General features: G+C 40.8%; 1 protein-coding gene across 1 annotated transcript in view; it reads right to left on the minus strand.

Moving 5' to 3' along the window:
* Nucleotides 1–2994: 2994 nt before the first annotated feature.
* adgrd2 (adhesion G protein-coupled receptor D2) overlaps nucleotides 2995–25058 on the minus strand; it is a 48667-nt gene continuing 26603 nt past the window's right edge. Inside the window, exons 19-25 of the mRNA XM_079363678.1 lie at nucleotides 15820–15940; nucleotides 11255–11296; nucleotides 11047–11100; nucleotides 10701–10848; nucleotides 10487–10545; nucleotides 10352–10384; nucleotides 2995–6018 (exon numbers count right to left, since the gene is read on the minus strand). Of these exons, the coding sequence (XP_079219804.1) occupies nucleotides 6013–6018; nucleotides 10352–10384; nucleotides 10487–10545; nucleotides 10701–10848; nucleotides 11047–11100; nucleotides 11255–11296; nucleotides 15820–15940 (463 nt within the window). The 3' untranslated portion in view covers nucleotides 2995–6012. The remainder of the gene's footprint in view (nucleotides 6019–10351; nucleotides 10385–10486; nucleotides 10546–10700; nucleotides 10849–11046; nucleotides 11101–11254; nucleotides 11297–15819; nucleotides 15941–25058) is intronic.

Genomic DNA, 25058 nt, shown 5'->3' on the forward strand with positions numbered 1-25058 from the left:
TCTTTTCTTTTTTTTCTGAAATCCGAACAGTCAAAAAAATTACTCAGAAGGCTCCTTTATGCTTTCTTCTCGTGAATTCAGTGTCGACGTTACAAAAAGCATCCACAGACGGCTCAGTCTGGCACGGACCTCCGCTTCTCTTTAGCTGCTGTCCGACCGCGTCTGATCTGCGTCCAGCTGTTCGGATGTCGTCCTCTGTCCCAGTGCAAGATTAAACCTTTAATGTTTGTAGTTTCTAACCAATTCCACAATCGTTCCTCAAACATCTAATCGGCTTCCCTGTGTTTTGCTGGTCAGGCTCAAACTTGCAGTCTACGCTGTATCCATACTCTTCCACACTGTGCAGAATGAAATGACCACAGAGCGCAGACAGAAGGCTCCTTCTGTTTGCGTGCTGTATGTACGCCTCACCCCGAGGCTCTGAGCTCACTGACTGATAATAAATCCTGTTGATTGTTGATTCAAGTGCAACAATTATTAACAAAGTCACACTTTGGACAATTTAAGAAACATGATAAATAGACTTTTACGTATAGCCTCGTTTTTTTTGACGAAGTGTTTGATGAGCTGGGAGTGAGAGCATCAGAGGATGACACGATCATAAAACACTAAATTGTTTTCATGATAGATTTTGTCACTTCTTTCACAAATTATATTTTCCTTTAAAAAAGATTTCTTTCATTCAAATGTCTTTCTTTTTAAGTTTTGAAGGGCACCAACGCTGTCTCTTGACAATTATCAATTAGATTATTATTACTGTTTCATTTCGCAGACTGTTTTATGCCTAATGGCACTAACAGTTCTCCACTCACAAAACATCAAAGCATGGTGGAGTTCAGCTTAGATTAGTTTTATTGTGTAGCGTCTTTCACGTCTTTATATAGTGAACAACAGACTGACTTTAAAAAGCTCATATAGAGCGAGTGATGCTTTAAGGATGACAAACAGTGAGAGACAGTGTGTGACAAAGAGAGAGGTGAGAGACACATTTGACCTGACCTGTTCCCGCTCACACTGTGTCACCTGTGACTGTGTGTGGATCGACTGATCAGAGTTTGAAGGCTGAGAAATTTCAATTTTCATTTTCAATATTTATTTTTCCAACTTCACATCACAGAGGCTGATCTGTAGGAGGTGCAGGCTCAAACGTTTCACAGGGCTAAAGTGTGATCAGGATAAGATGGATGAAAAGATTGGCAGCATGTCTTATGGAACGTTTTCTATCATTCAAAGGTTTATTGATTATTGTCTGGTGGGAACACACTCTCTAACACAAGTAAAGAGCCTTAACAGGCAAATATGTGGGGTTGATTTAAATTTTACACGAGGTCGTGCTGACTCCGTGCAAAATAGGGACAAGTACGGAAGCCTTAATAGTACACTCTTCAATAAAAGTGAAATTTAGTCTGTGTTCCTATCATCACAAGTGAATCTTCTCAGCCGTTTTCTGGAGATCCGGATTTTTCATGTTATCTGTTGATTGACTCTGCTGGTGGTCGTGCGATGAAGAGTTACTTTCAGTCGTTTTCTTGAGATCGTGAGAAATATGTTCTGACAGGAAAACCAGCGTTCCTCGCCGATCACTACCAGACAAACAAGTCCAGGTCTCGAGGATACATCTGAAATTTACCAGGATAACCGAGTGAAATAAAGTAGATGGATGTATGTCCACTTGGGGCTTCCGTAGATATGGTCAATTTAAAACAGTTTCCCCTGCCTCGCCTCTTCTGCGCCTGTCGAGGTTTTTTGTGGACATTTGTCTGACATTCCTCTTGGTTGTTGCTGGACAGTTACTTATGTGGGCGTCTCTTATATTAATCATGTCTGCTTCCCTCTGATTGGTTGATTGTTTTTCAAACTGCAAAACAGTTACCTGTCAGTGTGCACAACGCCACAAGCCTTTTATTTATTCGACCAATTAATAAACGAGTCAGCACTCTTAATCCAGATGATCTGTGACTGTAAAGTCACCAAACTCTCTGGTTCCTTATCAGCCCGACACACAGTATCAGACAGCTGACATAGCTCCAAAACTGCGCACTGCATTCTGCAGCAGTCAGTGTTTCTTTCTGTTTAAAAGTATCAAAGTGGATTTCTAAAGAGTGACCCCCCCTCCCTTTTTTATAAAGCACATGACTCTCAGCGATGAAGACAATGTAACTGATGTTGACTGTCACTGTCATTACAGTCAGACACACAGAGTCTGTGTGTGTGTGTGTGTGTGTGTGTGTGTGTGTGTGTGTGTGTTGTGTGATGAATATTGTGCAGCTCAACTGTCTCACTGTGGACATTTAAAATCAGTCTTTGTTCATGAATTTACAGTATTGTAGACAATCACTCTCCCTGCCTTAACTTAATGTCTGCCTAATACACACTAATATAGACACACACATGCACACACACACACACACACACACACACACACACACACACACACACACACACACAAACACAAACACATTACTACATGTTTTCCATTCAAGACAGCTGTTGTGTTTTCACTTTGTATAGTATATTTATGTTGTGAAGTGAAGATCTACTGCAAAAAGAAGATAACATTTCAACTCTATAAAAAAGTTCTCTGCTTTATGTCGAGGTCAAATGGCTGATGTTGTGGAGCTAATTCTCTTGATATCGCTTTGTTTTTTGCTTTTGTTCACTTTTTTTATTTCCTGGTGAGTTGACAGTCCATCCCTTCTTAACCTGAAGTGTCCTGTCCCCACCCCCCCCACCCCCCCAAAAAAGAAGTAAAAGTGACCAAAACATTTAGTTTTTCTTTGAATTTATTTTATTGTAATAGCATCAAACCAATAAAACCAGTGAACAAAAATTCCACTTTGTGTGACATTCATTATTGTGTGACATTCATCAGCTGTGCAGCAATGATGAAAGTGATGCTCATAAATAATACAGGAGTCAGTACAGCAGTCACTGTGTGGCTGATATTCAACTTCAACATGTACTTCAGTAAAAGCCTTTTAACCAGTAAGCATTACTTTATGAAGGTCGTCATTCAACATCTTGACAAAAGACATCAATCTCACTGAGACCGTCGTTATTTCTTTAAGGTGTGACATGTTTTGCCATTCTTCTTTTAGAGGTTTATTTTTGGGGCTCTTTATGCCTTTATTGCAGAGAGAGACTAGAGTAAGAAATCAGGGACACACAGAGAGAGAGAGAGAGAGAGAGAGAGAGAGAGAGAGAGAGAGAGAGAGAGAGAGAGAGAGAGAGAGAGAGAGAGAGAGAAGGGAATGACTGGTCAGATTTGAACCCGTGACAGAGAGACATCATAGGTTCAACATAGTGATCATTTCTCCAAGTCTGATCCAAAATGTTGCGAGAACCATTTAGAGTGAATGTTAGTCACACATAAATGCTGAGAAGAACTTTGTGTTATGTCAGGACATGAGACTGAATGGAGATTAAGAAGAAGGCAACATGTGGCTCTGCAAAGCTTTCAACCACCTGAGTGATTGATCATAAAGTTTCATAGACTGTATAAAAGAAGCAGTCATGGTCACTTAACAAAGTCAAGCTACGGTTTTAGTTGGATTAGATTTAAATGGACTAATGTCCTTGTCAGCTACAGTGGGTGGGGACATACCCACGATAATCTATTATTATTAGACCTCTCTAAGGTAGACCTACTTATCACGTACCAAAAAAAATCAAAAAGTTAGCAAGTGGCAAACGGTACGAACTTGGATGACTTCACAGCTCTGTCCATTTTGGATGTACTCTATGTTGTACTTTTGGTCCAAATGATGCATGCTATCCCTCCTGCTCATGGTGCTTATGGTGATATCCAAAGGTAGCCAACAGCACCACAAACTCCTGAGAAATCTTATTTTGGGGAAAGCCTCATTCAATGGACATAGCCTAGGTATGCGGGTCAGCCTTTGTAGCCCGTGGGACCGCTCAGGCAGGTGTGGATGGTCAACGGAGCTCCTTCTGTTTGCATCCCCACCTGTCACTACCCTTAACCTTAGTGTCTAAGTGCAACCCCTGTTGTCTAGCAACCAAGCTGCACAGGAACTGGCTAATCATTATTACAAATAATTCATGATAACTAATGAAGACCAGGTCACTGGTAATTATCTCCATGAATGATCTTCTAAACTTCCAGAAAAAAACTATATTTCTTCAAACAAAACATGAATAATGAACTAAGTCCAGGATGATTTGAGTTCTTTCTGTTTTTCTTTCTGTTTGTTATGTTTCTATTTCATTGTGTTTTGTTTCTTTTACTAAACTGTGAATAAAGCCGATGTACTGTATGCTAGTTCATAATGTAAATGTCCGACTTTGAATATAAGCAAATATTTACTGATATATACAGTGTATGTAGCTTGAATATAAGCTTGAATAGGCACTTCAGAGAAACAAGTAAAAGCGAATGAGAAGTAGGAGGGATCCATTCTCCCAACCTTTCCCATCATGCCCCCCTCCAGAGCAAATCTCACAAAACAAATGATTGTGTACTGTTGTCAGGAGGTCAAGTCTAGAGAGAGCATGTGGGAAGATGAGCACAAGGACTACCTACTGTGTGTCTGCCACACTGTTTTTGCACAAGAGAAAAGGACTGCAGAGTGCTGCCTTGTCTCCATGCTGGTATTCAGCTCCTTCACCTACAAGGACGTATGTTACCCCTGTACCTGTCCCCTGTAAAGCTCATTGTTGAATGATTGTTCTTAAATTCCTAAACGCCTTTCCACCTCAGCTAAGCCAAAAAGTGACTGTATATCCTTGTATAACAAGTTTGAGCTTCCTTTCTCCCTTGTCTTTTGGAAGACTCCAGACATACACAGAATGTGAGCAGCAGTCCACAGGCTACAATTCCTCTCATCCTATAGTAGGCCTGTGATAGCCACGTCTATTGTTTTTTTTTTTTTTTTTCGTCAGAGAATTTAAAAAAAACAACCTCTTTGAGATACAAAGGATTTTAACAAATATATGATGGTACTTAACGAGGACATATTATACCCCTTGTCGAACAGGTTCCCTGTGGTCAGGGGTTAGTGTTAGTCCTCTGTGCTGTGCGTTGGTCCAAATATAACATGAATCAAGCAACAGAGGAGATTTGTGACCCTGTAGAAACCAGCTCTCTCTGAACGCTCTGTTTTGGTGTGTGTGTCTCTTTAAATGCAACGAGACCCCCCCCCCCCTGAGTTTTTCCAGTAGACGTCGCTCCTCTGCGAGTGAAACTAAAAATGGTCTGAGCTAAAGTTTTACTCCATGCTGGAGGTGGAGTCCATGGGTGGAGACACCAGGAGAGGGGGGGATTAATTTTTCCAGAATCCTACTATGACATCGCACAGAGAGCTAAAATTAAAAATTGAGCATTTTCTCTGTTTTGTAAGACTTATGAAGCCCACAATCAAAGGACTGGATGGATGGATTTATTTCACATGTTGCAGGTCAGTAGACAGCAGGGTTTCCCAAATATATGTTCAAAAACACAATACAAGTGGATTTTTCATAATATGTCCCCTTTAAATAAAATGTCTACCCTTGCTTTAGAGAGTTGGTTCACACATTTTGCAAAACAGCACTTCAAGTTCAAGTTATGCACGCACAGTTTTGTTTTATTTGCACGTTTTCAAATTGAAGCAGCTGTGGGTTCTGCTCATTATTTCAAATACTGAGCCAATGATCTACAATCCATAATCACAAAATGTTTTTCAGAGATGAGGACCTCCAACATCACTTCCTAAAGACATCGGTTACATCACCCCGTCGGTCATTGTGTTGGCAATTTAAAAAAACAACATGCGCATTGTGCTGTGTGTTTAAATAATTAAAAGTCCTGGGAACAAAGTACTAGCAAATAATCATCATTTATGCTTCATATTCTTCCACATCTGCTTTGTTGTGTGTTTGTGTGAGTGTGTTTATTTGCGTGTTTTGGTACACTTCTTCAAGATGGATCTTTTGTTTCCACTTCCTCCCTTTTGCAGCAGTGTGGCGCATGTTTTATGGTGGTTGAGTATCGGGATCCACTCAACTTGCAGTTCAACAAACCTGCGGTGAAAAAAGTGAAAGGCATTAGCTACGACTTGGAGCCCGGTCTGACGTTAAATGTTTTTGCATTACAGGAGAGTGAGTGTGTTTGTGTACAAAAGAGAGAAGGAGAAAGGAGGAGGAAATGAAAGGCGGAGTGAGAGAGAGCAGGTGTTGAAGTGGTTAATGGCTGATAGTGTGAATAGCGAGCGCTGTCTGTTGCTGATAGAAGGGAATGAACTTGTTCTTTGTCTCACTGGTCAACAATGAACACCCAGCAGCACTCAAACACCCTCCATCAGGCGTTTTTCACAGACGCCTAAACATTTAATGAATCTATTGCAAACTTCTGTCAACATACTGCCAAGCAATTAAGAGACACTGAACATGACTTAACCCTCCAGAGACACTGGGACCATCTGTTGTGTCCGCTCGCACATTCACACCAACAAAGGACACGGGGGCAGTTTTCACACAGGCCCCGGGCTGAACACTGTGCAGGTAAATGGAGACAATGCAGGAAAATTAAAACCCCTATTTGCTCTTTCTCCTGCACTCTATTCTTTGTTTCATCTGGTAATCATCCTTACATCTGAGTGCTGTGTGGTTTGGGGCTCTGACTCCTCTCACACTAATTCCACATGATGTTCTCCACAGAAGATCAGAGACTCTAGAAAGGTAGAAATATGGCAGCTATTCTATGTTTACTCCTGCTTTATGTAGAAGGGGACATTAAGAGCATAAAATACTCGCAGCATTTTTTCACACAGGTCTCCCATTAAGGGCGAACTCTTTTAGTAGTGGCAGAAATATGAGTCAGTGCATTCAGTCAACTAAAGCCAGGAATTTCAATGAGAAAATACGCAAATGCATATTACTTTTGTCACTCAAGGCAGCTTTAATATGCACCATTTGTCGTGTTATTACAACATAGACAAAAACAAGACAGCACTCATAATATTTAAAAAATGACCAATATTTGGTAACCATGTAGAAGCAGAGGGCACAGGTGCATGCTGGGATTTAAACGTAGTGAAAAGAAAACTTTGTCCGTCCGAAATCACTCACTATTCACTGTATAGTGAATAATAATGTTTGAATTGAGTAAGCATGATCATGCCCTCTATATTGGACTCCCACAATGCTTTGGGAAAAGTACTGTCCAACCAATGGTCACCTTCCAAGCAATATATACCATCATAAATTGTGGTTTAAAGAAAATGGGAGTTCACTGCCCAAAGAAAGACGGGAGGACCAATCAGTGTGAATGTAGATACAAATACTTTTAAAGGTTTAATATTCTCCTCCTTTACAACCAGTTTAAATGAGTCTCAGAGCTCCCAAAAAACATGTGTATGGAGATTGTTGTTGTAAATCAACTCTGATCCTGTATTTGATCATGTCTATAAACCCCTCTATTTCAGCCCTGCTCAGAACAGGCTGTTTCTGTGTCTGTAGCTTTAAATATGTAAATGAGCTGTGTCTGACCACGCCCCTTCTCTGGAAGGGCTTGATTGGTTGTAGCTTTCTCGCTCCATGTCCTATTGTTTACTTTAAGAAGGCAGACTCAGAGGGCAGAACAAACACCTATCTGTGGGAGTGTCACCCACCTGGGGGAGGGACTACTGCCCTTTGTGATGTCACAAAGGGAACATATCCAAACAACCTGTTTGAGCACACATTTTCTGAAGGGTGAAGCAGGCAAAAGATCGAGACAATGGACTTTTCTCATGATTAGAGGGTTTCTAACATATTAGATAGTAGTCGAGTGGGTCATCTCTCAACCAGAAGGTTGTGGGTTCGATCCCCATCTCTTGCAGCCACATGTCCAATGTGCACTTGGGCAGGACACTTAACCCAAATACATGTATGGGTTGGTTCATTCTGGTGGACACTTTGCATAGCAGCCTCTGCCTACAGGTTGTGAAGGTTGTGTAGGTATAAAAGTGCTTTGAGGAGTCAGAAGACAAGGAAAGCGCTACACAAGACCATGTGTAGTATGCAGTGTACTATTTGCTCAGATTTGCAACATTAACATTCAATCTGAACACCCGCAGAATAACAGAAAGACACAATGACAACATTTCAGCTTCCCTCCCTGTGCATGATGTCACTGCATCAACTGTATCCAGGTCTTTATAATATTAATCTGTGAATCAGCTGACATCCAGATAACCAGGCAGAGATATTGAGCTTTACTGATGTCCCATTTCAGTCAGCGCCTGATGCTTGGGCATCACTAAACACAATTGTAAACGAGTTTGCACCTCTGTAATGAGTAAGACATCAAAATAATAACTTGACAACCTCGCTACTTCTGAGGGCATTCATACAGTCCTTTTGAGATTCTTCACAAACAAGATAAAGATAATCAAGGACAACATCCCGCCCCCTCTTCGTGTTACCCCTGCTGTTTCTGAGCCTGTCTCCAGCTTGTGGTCCTTGTTTAGGACTGTGACGGTTGCTGATATTTCAGCAGTGGTGTCTAAGATGAAGCCCTCCTCTTGCTCATCTGACGTCCTTCCCTGTAGGCTTTTTAAAAAAGTGTTTGGGGAAATCGGCCCGTGTGTGACCAAAATGGTTAACCTGTCTTTGTCCACTGGTGTGTTTCCTACTGCATTCAAACATGCCATAGTGGAGCCATTACTAAAAAAAGCAGGCCTAGACCAAACAGATCTTAATAGCTTTAGGCCTATTTCTAAGCTCCCTTTCATGTCAAAGATCCTTGAGAAGGTGGTCTGTAATCAGTTGACCCTTTTCCTGGATCAAAGCAGCATCCATGAACCGCTTCAGTCCGGTTTCCGTAAGCAACACTCCACGGAAACGGCCTTACTGAAAGTGTCCAGCGACATTATGATGGCTGCTGACTCTGGAAAGTTCACGGTCCTGGTTCTCTTGGACCTGTCCGCAGCTTTCGACACTGTAGACCATCAGATACTGCTGAGAAGACTGAGGGATCAAGTTGGACTGTCGGGTTCAGTTCTAAAATGGTTCTCTTCTTATCTAACTGGACGAAGCTTCAATGTAACAGCCAACCAAATAAGGTCGGAGTCTGCGGACCTGCTGTGTGGTGTGCCTCAAGGTTCCGTCTTGGGTCCTGTCTTGTTTTTGCTGTATTTGATCCCTCTAGGAGAGATCATACGAAGGTTCGATGATGTTTCTTTCCACCTATTTGCTGACGATATCCAGCTGTACTGCTCTTTTAAGCCGTCCGAGATCCAGAAGCTGAGCTCCCTACGTCTTTGTCTGATGGAAATCAAACAATGGCTCAGCGAAAATTCTCTGCAGCTCAATGCTGAGAAAACAGAAACATTGATTCTCGCCCCTGATGACTCAATTCCAGGGATTAAGCAGTTCTTGGGGGACCTAGGCCAGTCCGTGAAGCCTAGTCTTAGAAACCTGGGATTTATTTTCGACAAAGACATGTCTTTAGTCCAGCACTGTAAACAGCTGTCAAGGAACTGCTTCTTTCAACTGAGGAAGATCTCCAAACTTAGAAACATGGTTTCGCAGAATGATTTGGAGATCATTATCCATGCCTTTGTGTCTTCACGTTTAGACTATTGCAATAGTTTGTTTGCTTGTCTTAACAAGAAAGAGCTCTCTAGACTGCAATTAATTCAAAATTCTGCAGCAAGAATTCTGACCCGCACAAATAGGAGGTCCCACATATCCCCTGTTCTGAAAGACCTTCACTGGCTGCCAGTGTCTTTTAGGTTCAGGTTTAAAATCCTGGTTCTGGCCTTCAGAGCCCTACATGGTCAGGCTCCCTCTTACCTTAGTGAGCTGATCCAGCTTTACGCTCCTGTGCGAGCGCTGAGGTCTATGGATCAGAACCTGATGAAGGTCCCTCGAGCTCATTATCACACTAGAGGTGACCGGTCTTTCCAGGTCGTTGCTCCGAGCCTCTGGAATGAACTTCCATCATCCTTGCGCTCAATTGATTCAGTTGTCACTTTCAAGAGTCAACTGAAAACGTTTTTATTTGTCCAGGCTTTTAATTAGTCTCTTTTAGGGCTGCTATGATTTTTGTACTGTCTGTGTATTGCTTGTGATGTTTTTAAACCCTGTTTGTGAAGCACTTTGTGGCCCCTGCCTGCGAAAAGTGCTATATAAATAAATTTTACTTTACTTTACTTTATTGTACCATGTCAATGTCAATGTCAGAATGCAAGTTTTGGTGCTTATTATGGGCAATAAAAACATAGTTATGTTTCTTACCCATAATGCAGAACTTGCATTCTGATGCTGTGATACTTTTCTTTTTTGTATGGTTGACTTTGATTTATTTAAAATCCAATTCAACCCAAACTGAAATGGGTACAGGTCAGCATCATGTTGTAAGAGTTGTACCTGATGGCTTGAACCCGGTCAGCTGGACAACCTGTTGAATAAAAATAAGACATAGAACATATTCAGTCACAAACAAAGGCATACGTTTTGACACTGTAGAGATGACACACATCTGTTTATTCACGTTACTTACTTGGTTTCCTGACGCTGGTTTCAAAGAAAATGTCACAAAGCTTTCCTTCCTGAAGCTCTCTAAAAAGACAACAACAGACAAATTCATTTTTAAAACAGTGTTTTTCTTTTCGTGTTGAAAAACAAAGCCAATGCAGAAAAACTGCAGTTTCTCGCGTGTCCACTTGAGGCTGACTCCAAAAGTCCCCTAAATCACAAGCCCCAGGTTTGCTCACCGTTCTTGATGACCAGCGATGTGGAGGCAGAGCTGGGGGGTCCAGAGGTCTCACTTGTCTCAGGACTAGAAGGGGTCAGAGCACTGTGGCCCCAAGAGGAAATCGGGGCCCTCTGGGAGGGAAGGAAACTAGTTGGCTGCGAGCAGTTCTGAAAAGACCCAAATCAGAAGTTCAGCAAAGTGATGAATTTCAAGTCTTCTAAGCTTACTGGACTACTACACTGCTAAAGAGCTGCCCACACAAAGCGGTGTGGCTTAGAGTGAAATGAACTTTTATCAAAAGGGAATGTCTTTTCTGCACCGTACTGATGGATCTGATCATTGCCATGTACTTATAACTCACTCACTGTGAAAGATAAGGCTTTCCTCTTTTCTTTGATCCTCTTTATGGCATTCCTCACCTAAATGAGAAGTGGTGGTTACACCCACTGGTTAGTCCAAAAGGCTGGCAGCCTCACATACCACACAAAGATACATTCTGAGATTCTGCCGCAGTGACGACAGGCAGCAGCAGCAGCAGCAGCAGCACTGTCGGAGAACAAAATGCATCCATACCTCGCTGTTGTAAACAGCATACACTAAGAAGATGTACAGGCCCTGTGGAGAGGAGAGAGACACGTTAGGAAGCTGATGAGAAAGAACAGAAAGGAGCACAATAAACTGTACACAGCTTTACTAACATTCAGTACTCCAAGCTGACAAGCTGCTTTTTTTGAAAGCAACAAAAACAGAAACATTTAGTGCAGACCTTTAGTCTGGGAGACTCCCTTTTCTTCAATTGGGTGTGACTGAGCTGAAACCAAATTTGATCTCTCTCGTCTTCTCTGTTTTCTCTTATGGTTGCCGCCTGTATGTCCTGTATTTTAAGTGTGTGCTCCACTTAATCATGACACCTCTGCAGGACAGGTTAGTCCTTGATTAAATTCAATTAAAAAAACAACAAAACAAAACTTTATTTGTCCTTGGGGGGAAATTCGAAGGCACACAGAGTAGTATGAATGACAGTGCAGCCATATTAAAATTGGACAAAGAAAATAAAGTATCGACAAAAAGTAAAGTGTCAAAAATTTAAATACAAAATGTAAAACACAAAATTACAAAGTTAAATAAATACTATTTGCACAGCGTTAACACTGGACATGTCAGAAAGATGAAGTGTTTGTGAGGGTTTCCAGCACTTACACTTGAAGGCTGTGTAAAAACACATCTGGGGAACAGAAAGCTCACTATTTAATCTCACTGACACAGACCTTAAACATAAACACAGACAAATGTCACATGAAAGCATACAAAAGATAGATAGAAAAAGAAAGACACGATTACAACTTTAAAAACATATTTGTGAATCATTTTTTATTTTGCAGTATCGTGGCATTTGTGGGTCTTTGTTCAACATGTGTAGGTTTTTGAAAACTATCTTGATTTTAAAAGAAGCCTTCCCTCCGTGCTCCGTCTTCACCCCCCCCCCCCCCCCCCCCCTTCCCTCTGTGCTCTCTTGAAAGCCACGCCCCTCACTTACACGCACCAGCGCCGTCACTTGTCATCTCATGTCTCATATAGCGGTAGGTAAACGATACACTTCATCACAATGCACGTTTTTTTAAAAACATGACTGCCCTGACTGTTGACAAGCAGCGCTTCTGTCAAGGACAAACTCACAGTATAAACTGTTGTCATCGGTGACAGTATTCGAGTGTGGGCTCGAGCACGCAAGGTGTCAAGAACGAGCAGGGAGGCGTGTGATTGGTTCATCAGATTGGCACCTCATGGCAGTCATTGGTCAAAGGTTTACAGCTGCTACAGATGATGGATTTTCTTTGTTCCTTTTTCAGAGCACATAAGATCTTAATTAATGTCAGGACATAAAGATGATTTCAACTAACATTTCATGTTGGCACATTGTAGATGTCAGGAGGCTTAGGGCGTGCCTCCAGCTCCTTGCCCAGTGTTGGGTTGAGTACCATCGACCCATTCAGAAACCATTGGATCGCGTCACCTGGGCTGTGTACATGTTTGTTTGCTTTGTGTCTCATAGGTTTACGTCACCCTACAGATAAGCCGTCAGACTAACACGAAGACATGTTTATAAACCTTTAATGTTTGCATTAACGATAGGATTAAATACAGTTGCTACTTCAGGCACGGAGGATTTAGCATTTCTGATTTTAAAACATATTCTGAAGATTTTTACTCCTTGTAGGATCAAGTCAATGTACATGAACTTTATTTTTCAGCAGGCTTTGGTGTGTGCAGGAAGAAACCGTCCATCTATGTGAACAGAAATAAAGAAGTACTGAAGCACATGAATCACTGAAGGCAAAATTAACTAAAGGCAAAGATCATTGGTTTGCTTTATGTGATACATTATGTGTGCTCCAGTTCTTTCTTTGGGCCCAATGAATTATATTTTGACCGAGTCAGAAGTTTGCATGACGCATGAGTTTGTGTAAGGGGGCGCTGGTGGTGCAGGGGTTCGTGTGTGCACCCCATGTACAGAGGCTGTGTTCCTCCAAGCGGCCGGCCGGGGTTTGAATCCAACCTGCGGCTCATTTCCTGCATGTCGCTCCCCAATCTCTCTCTGCCTAATTTCTGACTCTATCAGCTGTCCTATCTCCATAATAAAGGCACAATAAGCACCCCCCCCCCCACGCAAAATGAGTATTTGCTTGGACAGAACTTCACCGCAAGAGAGAGAGAGAGAGAGAGAGAGAGAGAGAGAGAGAGAGAGAGCGAGAGAGCGAGAGAGAGAGAGACAGCGATAAAGCAGCTGCAGTCCTGTGTAAAAGCAAAGCACACAGACACATTCTTTGCCGTCCCCTGTGTTTTATTTCGCAGCTGCCTGTGTAGCACCGTGTTGGTGAATTTGTGTGCCAGGTTGTTTAATTTGTGCATCCAGAGTTTTATTGTGTGTGTGTGGCAGTTCATACCGCCGCCTGTGAAACAATATCATTTACTGGTGTTTGCAACAAATCCAAACTACGAGCGCGACAGAAATGTGACGGACTGAAAAAGAACCTGTTGTGGATGTCATTATTCAGCTGTAAGCTCTCTCTCTGCCCTCTGAGCCTCAGACCCTCTCATTCATATCGTTCCTTTTTAAACTTTTAAGTCAGCCAAATAAGATTGAAAGTTGAAAGAAGCAGAAGCACTGGACTAGTGTCTTCCTCCTACCCACATGAGGAAGAACTCCTACTGTAGCGTTATCTGCCCTCAGCTGGACACTGGCAGTAAATCTAAATTAACTAGCAGCCCTCCGGGGGTCAGTCAGGGGCCGGCTCTTTTTGATTAATTAAAGACTGAGGAAGAGCACAGACGGGTGGATAGGATAAGCAAAGACAGGGGAGAGAGGAGAGGGATGTACAGAATGGACGGAAGGTAAAAGAAGAACGGGGACAGTGTATGGGAGAAGGCTGCAGTGAGGAGAGCATGGCTGAGAGAGGAAGCAACTCCTTCTTTGTTATCAGGGGAGGAGAGATGGAGGTAGATGTGGTATGACCTGTCGTTCAAAGGCCTGACCACCATCTCCCCCACACACACGTGCACACACACACACACACACACACACACACACACACACGCTGATATACACACACACACACGCTGATATACACACACGCGCTGATACACGCACACACACACACACGCTGATATACACACACACACACGCACACACTGGTTGCCATGACTTCCTTTAAGGCCTAAAAAGATGCCTTGTATGTGCCTGACCACATTTAGTTATTAATAGTTACATTAGCATTTTTATTTTAAATGTCAAAGTCATTAATAAGAGCTAACAAGAACATTGTTAACTCTTAAAGACTGCTCAGGAACCTTTAAAACCCTTGTTAGCGTTCAGATCTGCATTCATTAACACTTTTACTAAGCTGTTTGATTTTTAGATTCCACCACCAGGGGGCTCTCAGTCAATACAATAACAAAGAACGACATCGAGGCTGTCGGGGAATCAAGGGAGTTCTCTCTACTGTAATGGCCGTTCGTCAGTCAGCTGTGTTGTTGACAGAGCTGTGTTTACATCTTGTTTACATGGACGGCCTTGAGTATAAAGCTGTTTGAGTCGAGGACCAGAGAGAAGAAGAAGAACACACTCACCGATTATTTGGATTAAGTCTCTTTATATCTCTGTCATTCTGTGTCCATGTATGTTTAATGTAAAGCTCTGAGTTAACTGAAATGTGCTAGCATTAGCCTGCTAACACAGCTTGCACTAAATGTTGTTTAATTATAGTGCGATCTAACTGATAACTCCTTGATGTGGACGCGAGTGCAGAGGGGCTGGAGGTGTCTCCAAACAGCAGTTTGTTTTGGTGTCATGCTGGAGCTCAAGAGTGACATCTACTGGATCAAAAAGTCTCACATTCTTCCTTTAATAACAATCTAACAAGACATATTCACATGTTTTAGTCATAAATCATTTAATGAAGATAGTGGTGATTATTATGATGGTAATCATGATGATGGGCAAAGCAGTGATAGTATTCATAATTGTTGTTGTTATTATGGTCAAAATATTAAAAAAAACAAAAAACTACAACTCCTTTACAGCCTTTATCTCCACCGACAGCAGGTCAACACACTGATGTCACTGCACTGGATGCTTCTTATCATGAATGTTTCCAGGAGCTCTTCTTGTTCTGTTATTGTCTTCATGTTTTGTCACATCTGTTATTGTGTTCATGATGTTAACTGTTTTATTGAATGTCGTCCTGTTTATTAGGCTTTAAGTGTAAGATGTCATGTCACACTCACTGAAAAGGTTGTTGTCGACATCAAGGACAAATAAGCTGCAGCTAATGAACATCCTGATCAACTCAACTTATCTTGTTTTAGCCCATTATTTGAAATCACAAAGTATAGAAGTTGACTTTTCTCTTGACTTTAGTTTTTTTCTGTCTTGACAACATGAAGAGAGAATAAAGTTTCCTACAAAGAGCTGGTTTATGATCAGAGGACTCCTCTCTTTAACAGAGAAGTTAAAACCATTTAAACACTCAAGTTGAAGTCTTTTTTTTTTCTTCCATAGACGTTTATACAATCAGATTAGTTTCACTTTTTATAAACTGGTTTTCCAGGGTCGATAGGAGAGCTTAACATTTGTTTACCTGGAATGCATTGAGAGCGATGAAGACATAGGCGACCACTACAGACAGATGTACGAGGACTCCACACAGCCAGGTCAGACCCAGCACGGGCAGCAGGATGAGAACCGGACGGGTCACAGCCCTGCACGCACAAACACAACAAACATGAGCAACTGACACACACAGTACTACCAACAAAATGAAATAACAATAAGAGGTCTCAACAGATCTATGGAACAAAACCTTCCCCTGTGTTAGGCGCCCTTTGATTTCTCAGTACCTCGTAAACCTCTTCTTTGTCGGCTGCTTTGAGTATAGACTGACAGTAGGAGACAGGAAAGTGGAGTTTTTCAAGGTATTTCGCTGACATTCTCTTCGCAAATATGTCCCCCTTGAATCCTCATCCAACATCCCTGCACAGATATATAGATTTTACCGCCTACCGCAGTCATCATTCCATTCTTTGCAATCATCTTTTCAATGATATTGTGCTTATACGGCCAATAACCATTTCATGGGGCAAGGCTAGAAGGTTGCCTTTGTTCAAACCGCCATTGTTGTCAGGCTGCTGCACCTGGGTAAAAAGATTGAGTTTAAAGACTACTCTGTGTCTGCAAGGACAAAGCCGGCACCCACTTCCCTCTCTTCCCTTTTATATGTGAACGTTGAGTTTTTCCTCTAATCTCCTGAATTCACACAGCAGACTCGAGCTGGCACAGGCGCTACTTTCAGTGTGTTTGTGAGGGAATGAAGACAGCCAGCGATGTACGGGGGAATGGACTTCTTGCAAAACCATCATGCTAAAACAAATGCATGAGAGAACAAAATGGACTGCGTACTTAGCTGAAGGACACATTACCTGAATATGAAAAGAGATCCAAGTTTCCAAAATGCCTTCTTTTCCAAGTGTACTGACTTGTTTATGTGCCTCCCAAATGGCACATTAGCCTTCAAAATACTGACAGAAAAATGTCCTTAATACACTGAAACCAAATTTTGTTCAATTTCATGCCCGAGATAGCGAAAACACCAAGATGCTTTCATACTGTTCATGTTTTGTCATAGTATTCGAGGTAATAACAGCAGGTGTCTCTGTTCACTTCAGTTTGATTTTGGCTTCATTTGATCGGGAATCTGTCCTTAAGATTTCTAATTCCAACTCAACTGAGCTGATGTCATTTATGATGCTCGCAGATTTTTTATTTATTCTAATTTAGCAATTAGAAAAGATGGGCCTTATTGGGAATGGACAACTTGTACAATTCTTTTCTCGTCTTCCGGCTACTCAAAGCACTTTCTCACTGGGCAGGTCACATCTACAGATTCACCCCCTGATGTTAGAGGCTGCTATGTAAAGTGTCCATCCATATGAAATAATCCCATTTATACACATTCACATGCCGTTGATGCAGCAACAAGACAACTTGGCTTTAAATATTCTGCTTGAGGACACATCCACATGTGGCTTGGGATCGAACCTCCGACCTTCAGGCTGAGAAAATACTTTCTCTCGCTCTGATCCACGGCCGCCTCTCGCTGTCTTATTAACAAACATCAGACATAAACATCATGTGCCAAAGAATCTGGACCCCACCTCCACCCGTCTTTAACAGAACTTAAAATACATGCTCAGTGATGATCAATCTATTATAATGACATGGACACTTAATACAATCAATAATTAACAGAAACAGTGTGTGTGTTATTTTAATGTTGTCGTGGGACAAAGTGAAGACTAGCCTCCAATCAAATGTCATGTATTATTGTCGATATTATAAAAACTATGTTTATATTGTGGATCTGTTATAAATATTGTTAATAGTACACAAAGTTATTGACTTTAAATCTTGCAAGCAAACATGAGCTTGTCAGGTGGAGTGTGTGAGTGTGTGAATGTGTGTGTGTGTTTGTCTGGGTTGTAGAAACTGATGATATATGTAAGCGACTTTACAGAAAAACAAAGTCACTCACAACAAGCAGATTCGGCAGCACTGCCATTCCTGTCGACTCTCTTTGTGTGTGTGTCCGACTATGCATGCTTTTAATTTGTGTAAACAACACCCACCCAACTAAACCTCTGATTGGCTTACCGTGACATTTTTCTCTACCTCGGCCAATCATCATCATCATATATGTGATTGTCTTGTGTCTGCACTCAAGAAGAACAGAAAGACATATCTTTGCAGCTCAGCTCAGAGATGTCGTGGGTCTGTCATAGTAACGGCTGCATGGCCTTTATTCATAACGGTGTTATAATGATGGGAAGAGCAAACAATTAGATTAATGTAACGGAAAAAAGTAACACTGGTATTTATAAGGCTGTTCTTCCCATCACTGTTAATCACAGAGGACAATTCTGGTTTACACTGTGCTATTAAGAAACATTCTCACAACCTCCAGTTCCCAAACTGCATGTTTGTTTTTTTATGAATGAATAATTCTGAATATTATTTTTCAAAAACCCATCAACACCACCTGTAGTGGGAACATTTCCCTCTCATTCACATTGTACATGTTTTTTTTCTTGTCTTTGATGACATAGAACACAAAAGATACACAAAACAGATTCTTCCATCATCATCAAACAAACAAAAAACGACAGCAGACTAAAACTCGACAAAGCAGTTCATACAGTGCGGGGACAAAAAGTCATACAATAGAAATAGCATAACAATAATTCAAACTGGCTCAAACATAAAGCTATGTGAAAAAAAGGGAGATTAGAAAAGAGATCAATCACAAGTTTTGAATCAAGACAGCATAACTTTCCTCAGCGCACCTCAGCGTCAAACTGTCCTCATCTATCGCAGCAATACTTTTTCAATAATCTTTATTTTTCACAAAGCTTTATGTAGACCGATTTCAAAATACAAGTTATATTTGGTGTATGTCAGTGGTTCCCAAAGTTGGAATCAAAACACTGGAAGGGGGGTCACAAGTGCCTTCCAACAACGAATAAGAATTTGAGATGATTTAAAATGACGTGTTTGATCCATTATTGTGAAATAGTCCTTATGTGAGATTTGTGCAGAAATGAAATAAAAAACCTGACTGTTACATTGTTGGTATCTGTGTCACTCTTTGTCAATACAAAAGACCACCGACTCACTGAAATTATGTCATTATTTTAAGGCTGCTGTCATCTTATTATTATTATTATTATTAGGGTGGTTGCCTGAAAGGCAAACCACACTACTACTATTGTCGATATTATTAGTGTGAATGCTTCAAAGCATTCACACTATTGTTATCCAGTTCTTTATTATACTTATTCCGACACTTCCGTACGTTTTTCGCTGCTCTTCAACCGTTTCTGCTACTTTCACCGTTCAACTATCATACTGTTCAGCTGTTTCTGCTCATTATGGCTATGACTTTTCACGTTGTACTACTTTTACTTTTTAAGTTATTTCACTTTTTTCACAAATTTTCACAATTTTTTTCCCCATTGAAATGAATGGGATTTTTTTCCGCTGTTCCACCTTCTTCTCAGCCTTATAACTTTTGCTGTGTTCCACGTAGAGACTTCATTTTTACTTTAAAACGTTCACACGTTTTTCTGCTACTTTTACTACATTTACATTGTTTTGCTATCTTGTATACTTTTTAAACTATACCTCCAAATGTTTGGTGATGTTTTTTGCTGTCTTCCACGTTTTTGAATGGGTGTGTATGTGGTGGGATTTTCAAAGCCAGAGTGAGTGACATCATCGTTAGAGTGCGGCTGAGTTGTGAGATTCTTTCAAAATCTCCCGAACAAATTGCTCTAGCGACCACAATTTTCACACCACATGACTAAATTTACCCTCAAAACGTAGGAAAACTTGTCCTCTCACTCACATTAAGATTTCAGGACAAACGGAGCTACGGTTTGGACACTGTGAGCTTCAAAGCGGCAGGTGGTCCAAAAAACTGTCCATCTGCGATAATGTTAAAAGAAACGACAAATGTCAAATGAAAGCAAAATTGACCTAAGTTTTTACATCGCTGTAGTTCCAACATTTCTTGGGTCCCAGACATAAAAATTACATCAACGCGTTCAGCTACCTCTCCTCTTGCTCATAAAATCATCATTCAGCCACCAACTCTTCATTTTACCCCTTAAAATAAGCACTGAATAGGGAGATGTTTCCAGTGGAAGCTGCTACTCTTGATTATACTGTAAATGCTTTACTTTTTCATTGACTTTTTTCTACTTCCTTTTCTCCTTTTACTACTGTTTTTTCTGCTATTTCCTCTTCTTCTGCTTCTTGTATTTCTGCTTTTGCTACATCTTCTATTACTATTTCTTGTTCTTCTGCAGATACTTTTACTTTTTCTGCTTCTTGTTTTAGTTTTGCTACTGTCTTTTTCTGCTATTTCCTCTTCTTCTGCTTCTTGTATTTCTGCTTTTGCTACATTTTCTTCTTCTGCAGATACTTTTACTTCTTCTGCTTCTTGCTTTAGTTTTGCTACTGTCTTTTTCTGCTATTTCCTCTTCTTCTGCTTCTTGTATTTCTGCTTTTACTACATCTTCTTCTTCTATTACTATTTCTTGTTCTTCTGCAGATACTTTTACTTCTTCTGCTTCTTGCTTTAGTTTTGCTACAGTTTTTTTCTGCTATTTCTTCCTCTTCTTCTGCTTCTTGTATTTCTGCTTTTTCTACATCTTCTATTACTATTTCTTGTTCTTCTGCAGATACTTTTACTTCTTCTGCTTCTTGTTGTACTTTTACTACTGTTTGTCTTCTTCTACTTTTCTTCTGCTATTTCCTCTTCTTCCACTTTTTAGGGTGGTTGCCTGAAAGGCAAACACACTACTACTATTGTCGATATTATTATTAGTGTGAATGCTTCACAGCATTCACACTATTGATATCCAAATCTTTATTATTATTATTATTATTATTATTATTATTATTCCACTTCCGTGCTTCGCTTCTACTCTTCAACCGTTTGTCCTACTTTCACTGTTCAACTATCATACTGTTCAGCTTTTTCTGCTCAAGTGTGCTATGACTTTTCACGTTTGTACCACTTTTACTTTTTAAGTTATTTCACTTTTTCCACAAAATTCTGCCCCATAGAAATGAATGGGAAATGTTTCACTCAGAAGGTTGAGTGTTCGATCCCCAGCTCCTGCGATTAAAACTACTCTTCAAACATTTGTGTTACGTTCACCATTCAACTATCATACTGTTCAGCTTTTTCTGCTCATGTGTGCTATGACTTTTCACGTTTGTACCACTTTTACTTTTTAAGTTATTTCACTTTTTCCACCAAATTCTGCCCCATTCAAATGAATGGGAAACGTTTCAACTATTCAACCTCTTCTTCTGCTTATTGTTTTTTTTCTGCTGTATCTTCAGCTTTGGCTGTGGCTCCGTTTGTGACTCTTCGCCTTTCACTCAGAAGGATGAGAGTTCGATCCCCAGCTCCTGCGAACAACACAAATCTTCAACAGTTTGTGCTACTTTCACCGTTCAACTATCATACTGTTCAGCTTTTTCTGCTCATGTGTGCTATGACTTTTCACGTTTGTACCACTTTTACTTTTGAAGTTATTTCACTTTTTCCACCAAATTCTGCCCCATTCAAATGAATGGGAAACGTTTCAACTTTTCCACCTCTTCTTCTGGTTATGGTATTTTTCCTGCTATTTCATCTGCTTCGGCTGTGGCTCAGTTGGTAGAGTCGTCACCCTTCACTCAGAAGGTTGAGTGTTCAATCCCCGGTTCCTCCGAGCAACACTACCCTTTCAGCCGTTTGTGCTACTTTCACTGTTCAACTATCATTCTGTTCAGCTTTTTCTGCTCATGTGTGCTATGACTTTTCACGTTTGTACCACTTTTACTTTTTAAGTTATTTCACTTTTTCCACCAAATTCTGCCCCATTCAAATGAATGGGAAACGTTTCAACTTTTCCACCTCTTCTTCTGCTTATGGTATATTTCCTGCTATTTCATCTGCTTCGGCTGTGGCTCAGTTGGTAGAGTTGTCGCCTGTCAATCACAAGGTTGAGGGATTGATCCCCAGCTCCTGCGAGCAACACTACTCTTCAACCATTAGTGCTGCTTTCACCGTTCAACTATCATTCTGCTCAGCTTTTTCTGCTAATTATGGCTATGACTTTTCACGTTTGTACCACTTTTACTTTTTAAGTTATTTCACTTTTTCCACCAAATTCTGCCCCATTCAAATGAATGGGAAACGTTTCAACTTTTCCACCTCTTCTTCTCCTTATGGTATTTTTCCTGCTGTTTCATCTGCTTCAGCTTTAGCTTAGTTGGTAGAGTCGTCGCCCCTCACTCACAAGGTTGAGTGTTCGATCCCCAGCTCCTGCGAACGACACTAATCTTCAACAATTTGTGCTACTTTCACCGTTCAGCTATCATACTGTTCAGCTTTTTCTTGGCGAGTGAATGCATGTGAAGCATTCACACGCATTTTCCGCAGGGAAATGCAATTTTTCTAGTTATTCTTCGCCTTATTATATCCTCAAAACGGGCCGCGCTACTCCTCCCACAGCATTTGCGCCACACGCACAAGAAAGGTATCAAAACGACCGGCTCGGCCCCAAAAAGTGTGCCATTACTTTGTGGAAACCTCGGACACACGGTTTGGACACAAATCAAGTTTAAGTGACAAAAATTAGGCCAAAATGTGCCCCATTCAAAGTAGATGGCAAAATTTGAAATCCTAGAGTGTAACTGCCAAAAACTTCAGTTTTGGAAACATATTTGTAAATCGCCATCCTGACGTCATTGTTGCTCGCACATATAAACAAAATACATCAAAAGAAAGCTCTGAGTCTCCTCTCACTCATAAAGCAAAAAATAAAGACATAAAATGTTTCAGTCTCCCAGGAGAGACATTTGTTTGACAGTCACGCACCACATACACACACATTGGGCTCTCACTCTAACTGACCTCCAGAATTTCACAGTTTTCACTCATGTTTTAAAATTGCGACTGTGGTCCCAGTCTGAATGTGAAATACAAATAAAATATATCAAAACGTGCGCCTATTTGTTCTGTCGCTCACAGTCCAAACGGATCTGTGATATCATGTTTAGTTTTTAAGATATTTGAGGTTTTGCGAGCAGTGGTAAGCCCATTCAAATACATTGATGGAATGTTCTGGCAGATCAAAGCTGAATGTCAACCAATCAGTGAGCAGCTTATCAGAGTTAGTGTTTAGAGTGGGACAGAGTTCTGTCTTAGCTGTTAGATGGCACCATTCTTACTGCTGTCCCACACATGCACGCACACACAGACACTCACGCACACACGGCAACCACCCTCACAATTTCTGCGGGAATTGTCTAGTTATTATTATTATTATTATTATTATTAGTGCGTGTTGCTGTGCACAGTGTTAAGGACAGTGCGGGTCCACAGTGGTCGTCCTGGTCTATGGTGTATTGTATAGCCTACCATGTCGACACTTACTGCAGTTTAAAGTGTCTAAATGTATTTACACTCTGCATTTCTTGTTTTGTTTTACAAGATGTGATCATTTACACGTTTGAGCTCAAATGACTTCTAAAGAACATCCAGAATTTGTTTGATCCATGTTCAGCATTCAGGCAGTTTGGTTCAATAATATGTTTATGTTTTCATTTGATCAGATATCATTTGAAATAGTCTCGTTAAGCTAATTATAATTGTTAATTGACCTACATTACGGCTACGGTTTTCCAGAGACTGATTTGGATGTCGATATTCTAAGAATTGATGTAACATTAGACACTAATGTGAACATATGAAGAGAAAACACTTGGTTCCAGAAACACTTCCAGAAACGCTCGGCATGCACGTCTTTATGCTTTATCAAATGTCTCTAAGCCCCTTCTTTATGTGGCCGCTGTCATGTAACGTGCAGCTTCAAATGTTCTTTACATACAAAACCATAGCATAGAAGAATTTCTAGGTATTAGTTAGTGCTCTCCTCTGGTAGCCATAGCAACACGAACACTCTTGATACAAAGAAAAATGTGTATGCTGCTCAACCTTTGACTGGCAATCACGCATGATAACTGGGATATTCTTCTTCTTTTAAAGTAAGAAAACACGCGAACCAACAAGTACGGTGCTGGTGTGCGTGTGTGTGTGTGCGTGCCTGTGAATGTGTGTGTTTTTCTTAAGGTACTTTTTTTTTTTTTCAATTTTGGATGAAATTGTCTTTAAGTCCTGACAGAAATGAATAACTCATGTGCTCTGAAAACGAAACAAAGACAATTCATCACCTGTAGCAGTTTGTAAGCCTGTATACAAACTTTGACCAATGCCTGCTACGAGGAACCAATCACACGCCTCCCTGTCTCCTGCTCATTCTCTACCACTTGTGCACGTCACGAATGACATAATATCAGTTTAACCTTTCAAGCCAACAGACTTCAACAACCAAAAAGTCAGGTGGATGCTTCGAGTCTTTTTTTCACAATTTGTTTCTTTTAAGGAAACACATGGCCAGACGTGTCATTTAACTTGAAGAGGAATTCAATCTAATCCAATCCAACTTTAGTTGTTAAGCACTTTAAAACAATCACAGTTAATCAAAGTCCTTTACAGAAGAATAAATAAAACACAACACAGCTCACATGAGGTTATTAAATACAAATACATTAAACATGAGCGGCATCAGATAAAATCAGATAACTGAAGTCCACGTCCAACTATGTGTCAAAGGCCAAAGAAGAGATGAGTCTTAAGGCGAGATTTAAAAACTGGCGGAGAAACGGCCTGAAGCGGATCAGCGCATGGTCCACTCTGAGCTTCCGCTTGGATTTCTGCACCCTCAGGAGGAGCTGATCAGCTGACCTGAGAGAGTGGGCGGGCATGTAAGGGTGCCGAAGCTCAGAGAGGTAGGGCGGGGCAAGACCATTTAGAGATTTAAAAGCAAATAAAATCCTTTTAAATTGGATCCTAAATTGTATAATCAACCCATGCAGTGAGGCTGAAAACTGTGTGCGAGTGAAAAGATGTGCAGCTGCATTCTGTACCATCTGGAGACGGGCCATTAAAGGAAAAACAGTCTTTCACTAAGATGTGATGATATAACAGGAAAAAAAACAAACAATGGGTTCATTTTGCCACGGCCATGTTACAGAGCTGAAGGATGCACACATTAAAAACAACAACTTGTCTTTGCAAGCTTTTTTTAAGTTCATGTCAGAAAGTTGACAGTGATCTTTCTACCTTCACTCTTACATGTGATGCCAGAGACACTGATCGTCTCCAAGAGCTGAACACTGCCAAGCTGCTTTTGCAAAAACAGA

The sequence above is a fragment of the Symphodus melops genome, assembly GCF_947650265.1.
Source record: "Symphodus melops genome assembly, chromosome: 1".
Lineage (NCBI taxonomy): Eukaryota > Metazoa > Chordata > Actinopteri > Labriformes > Labridae > Symphodus > Symphodus melops.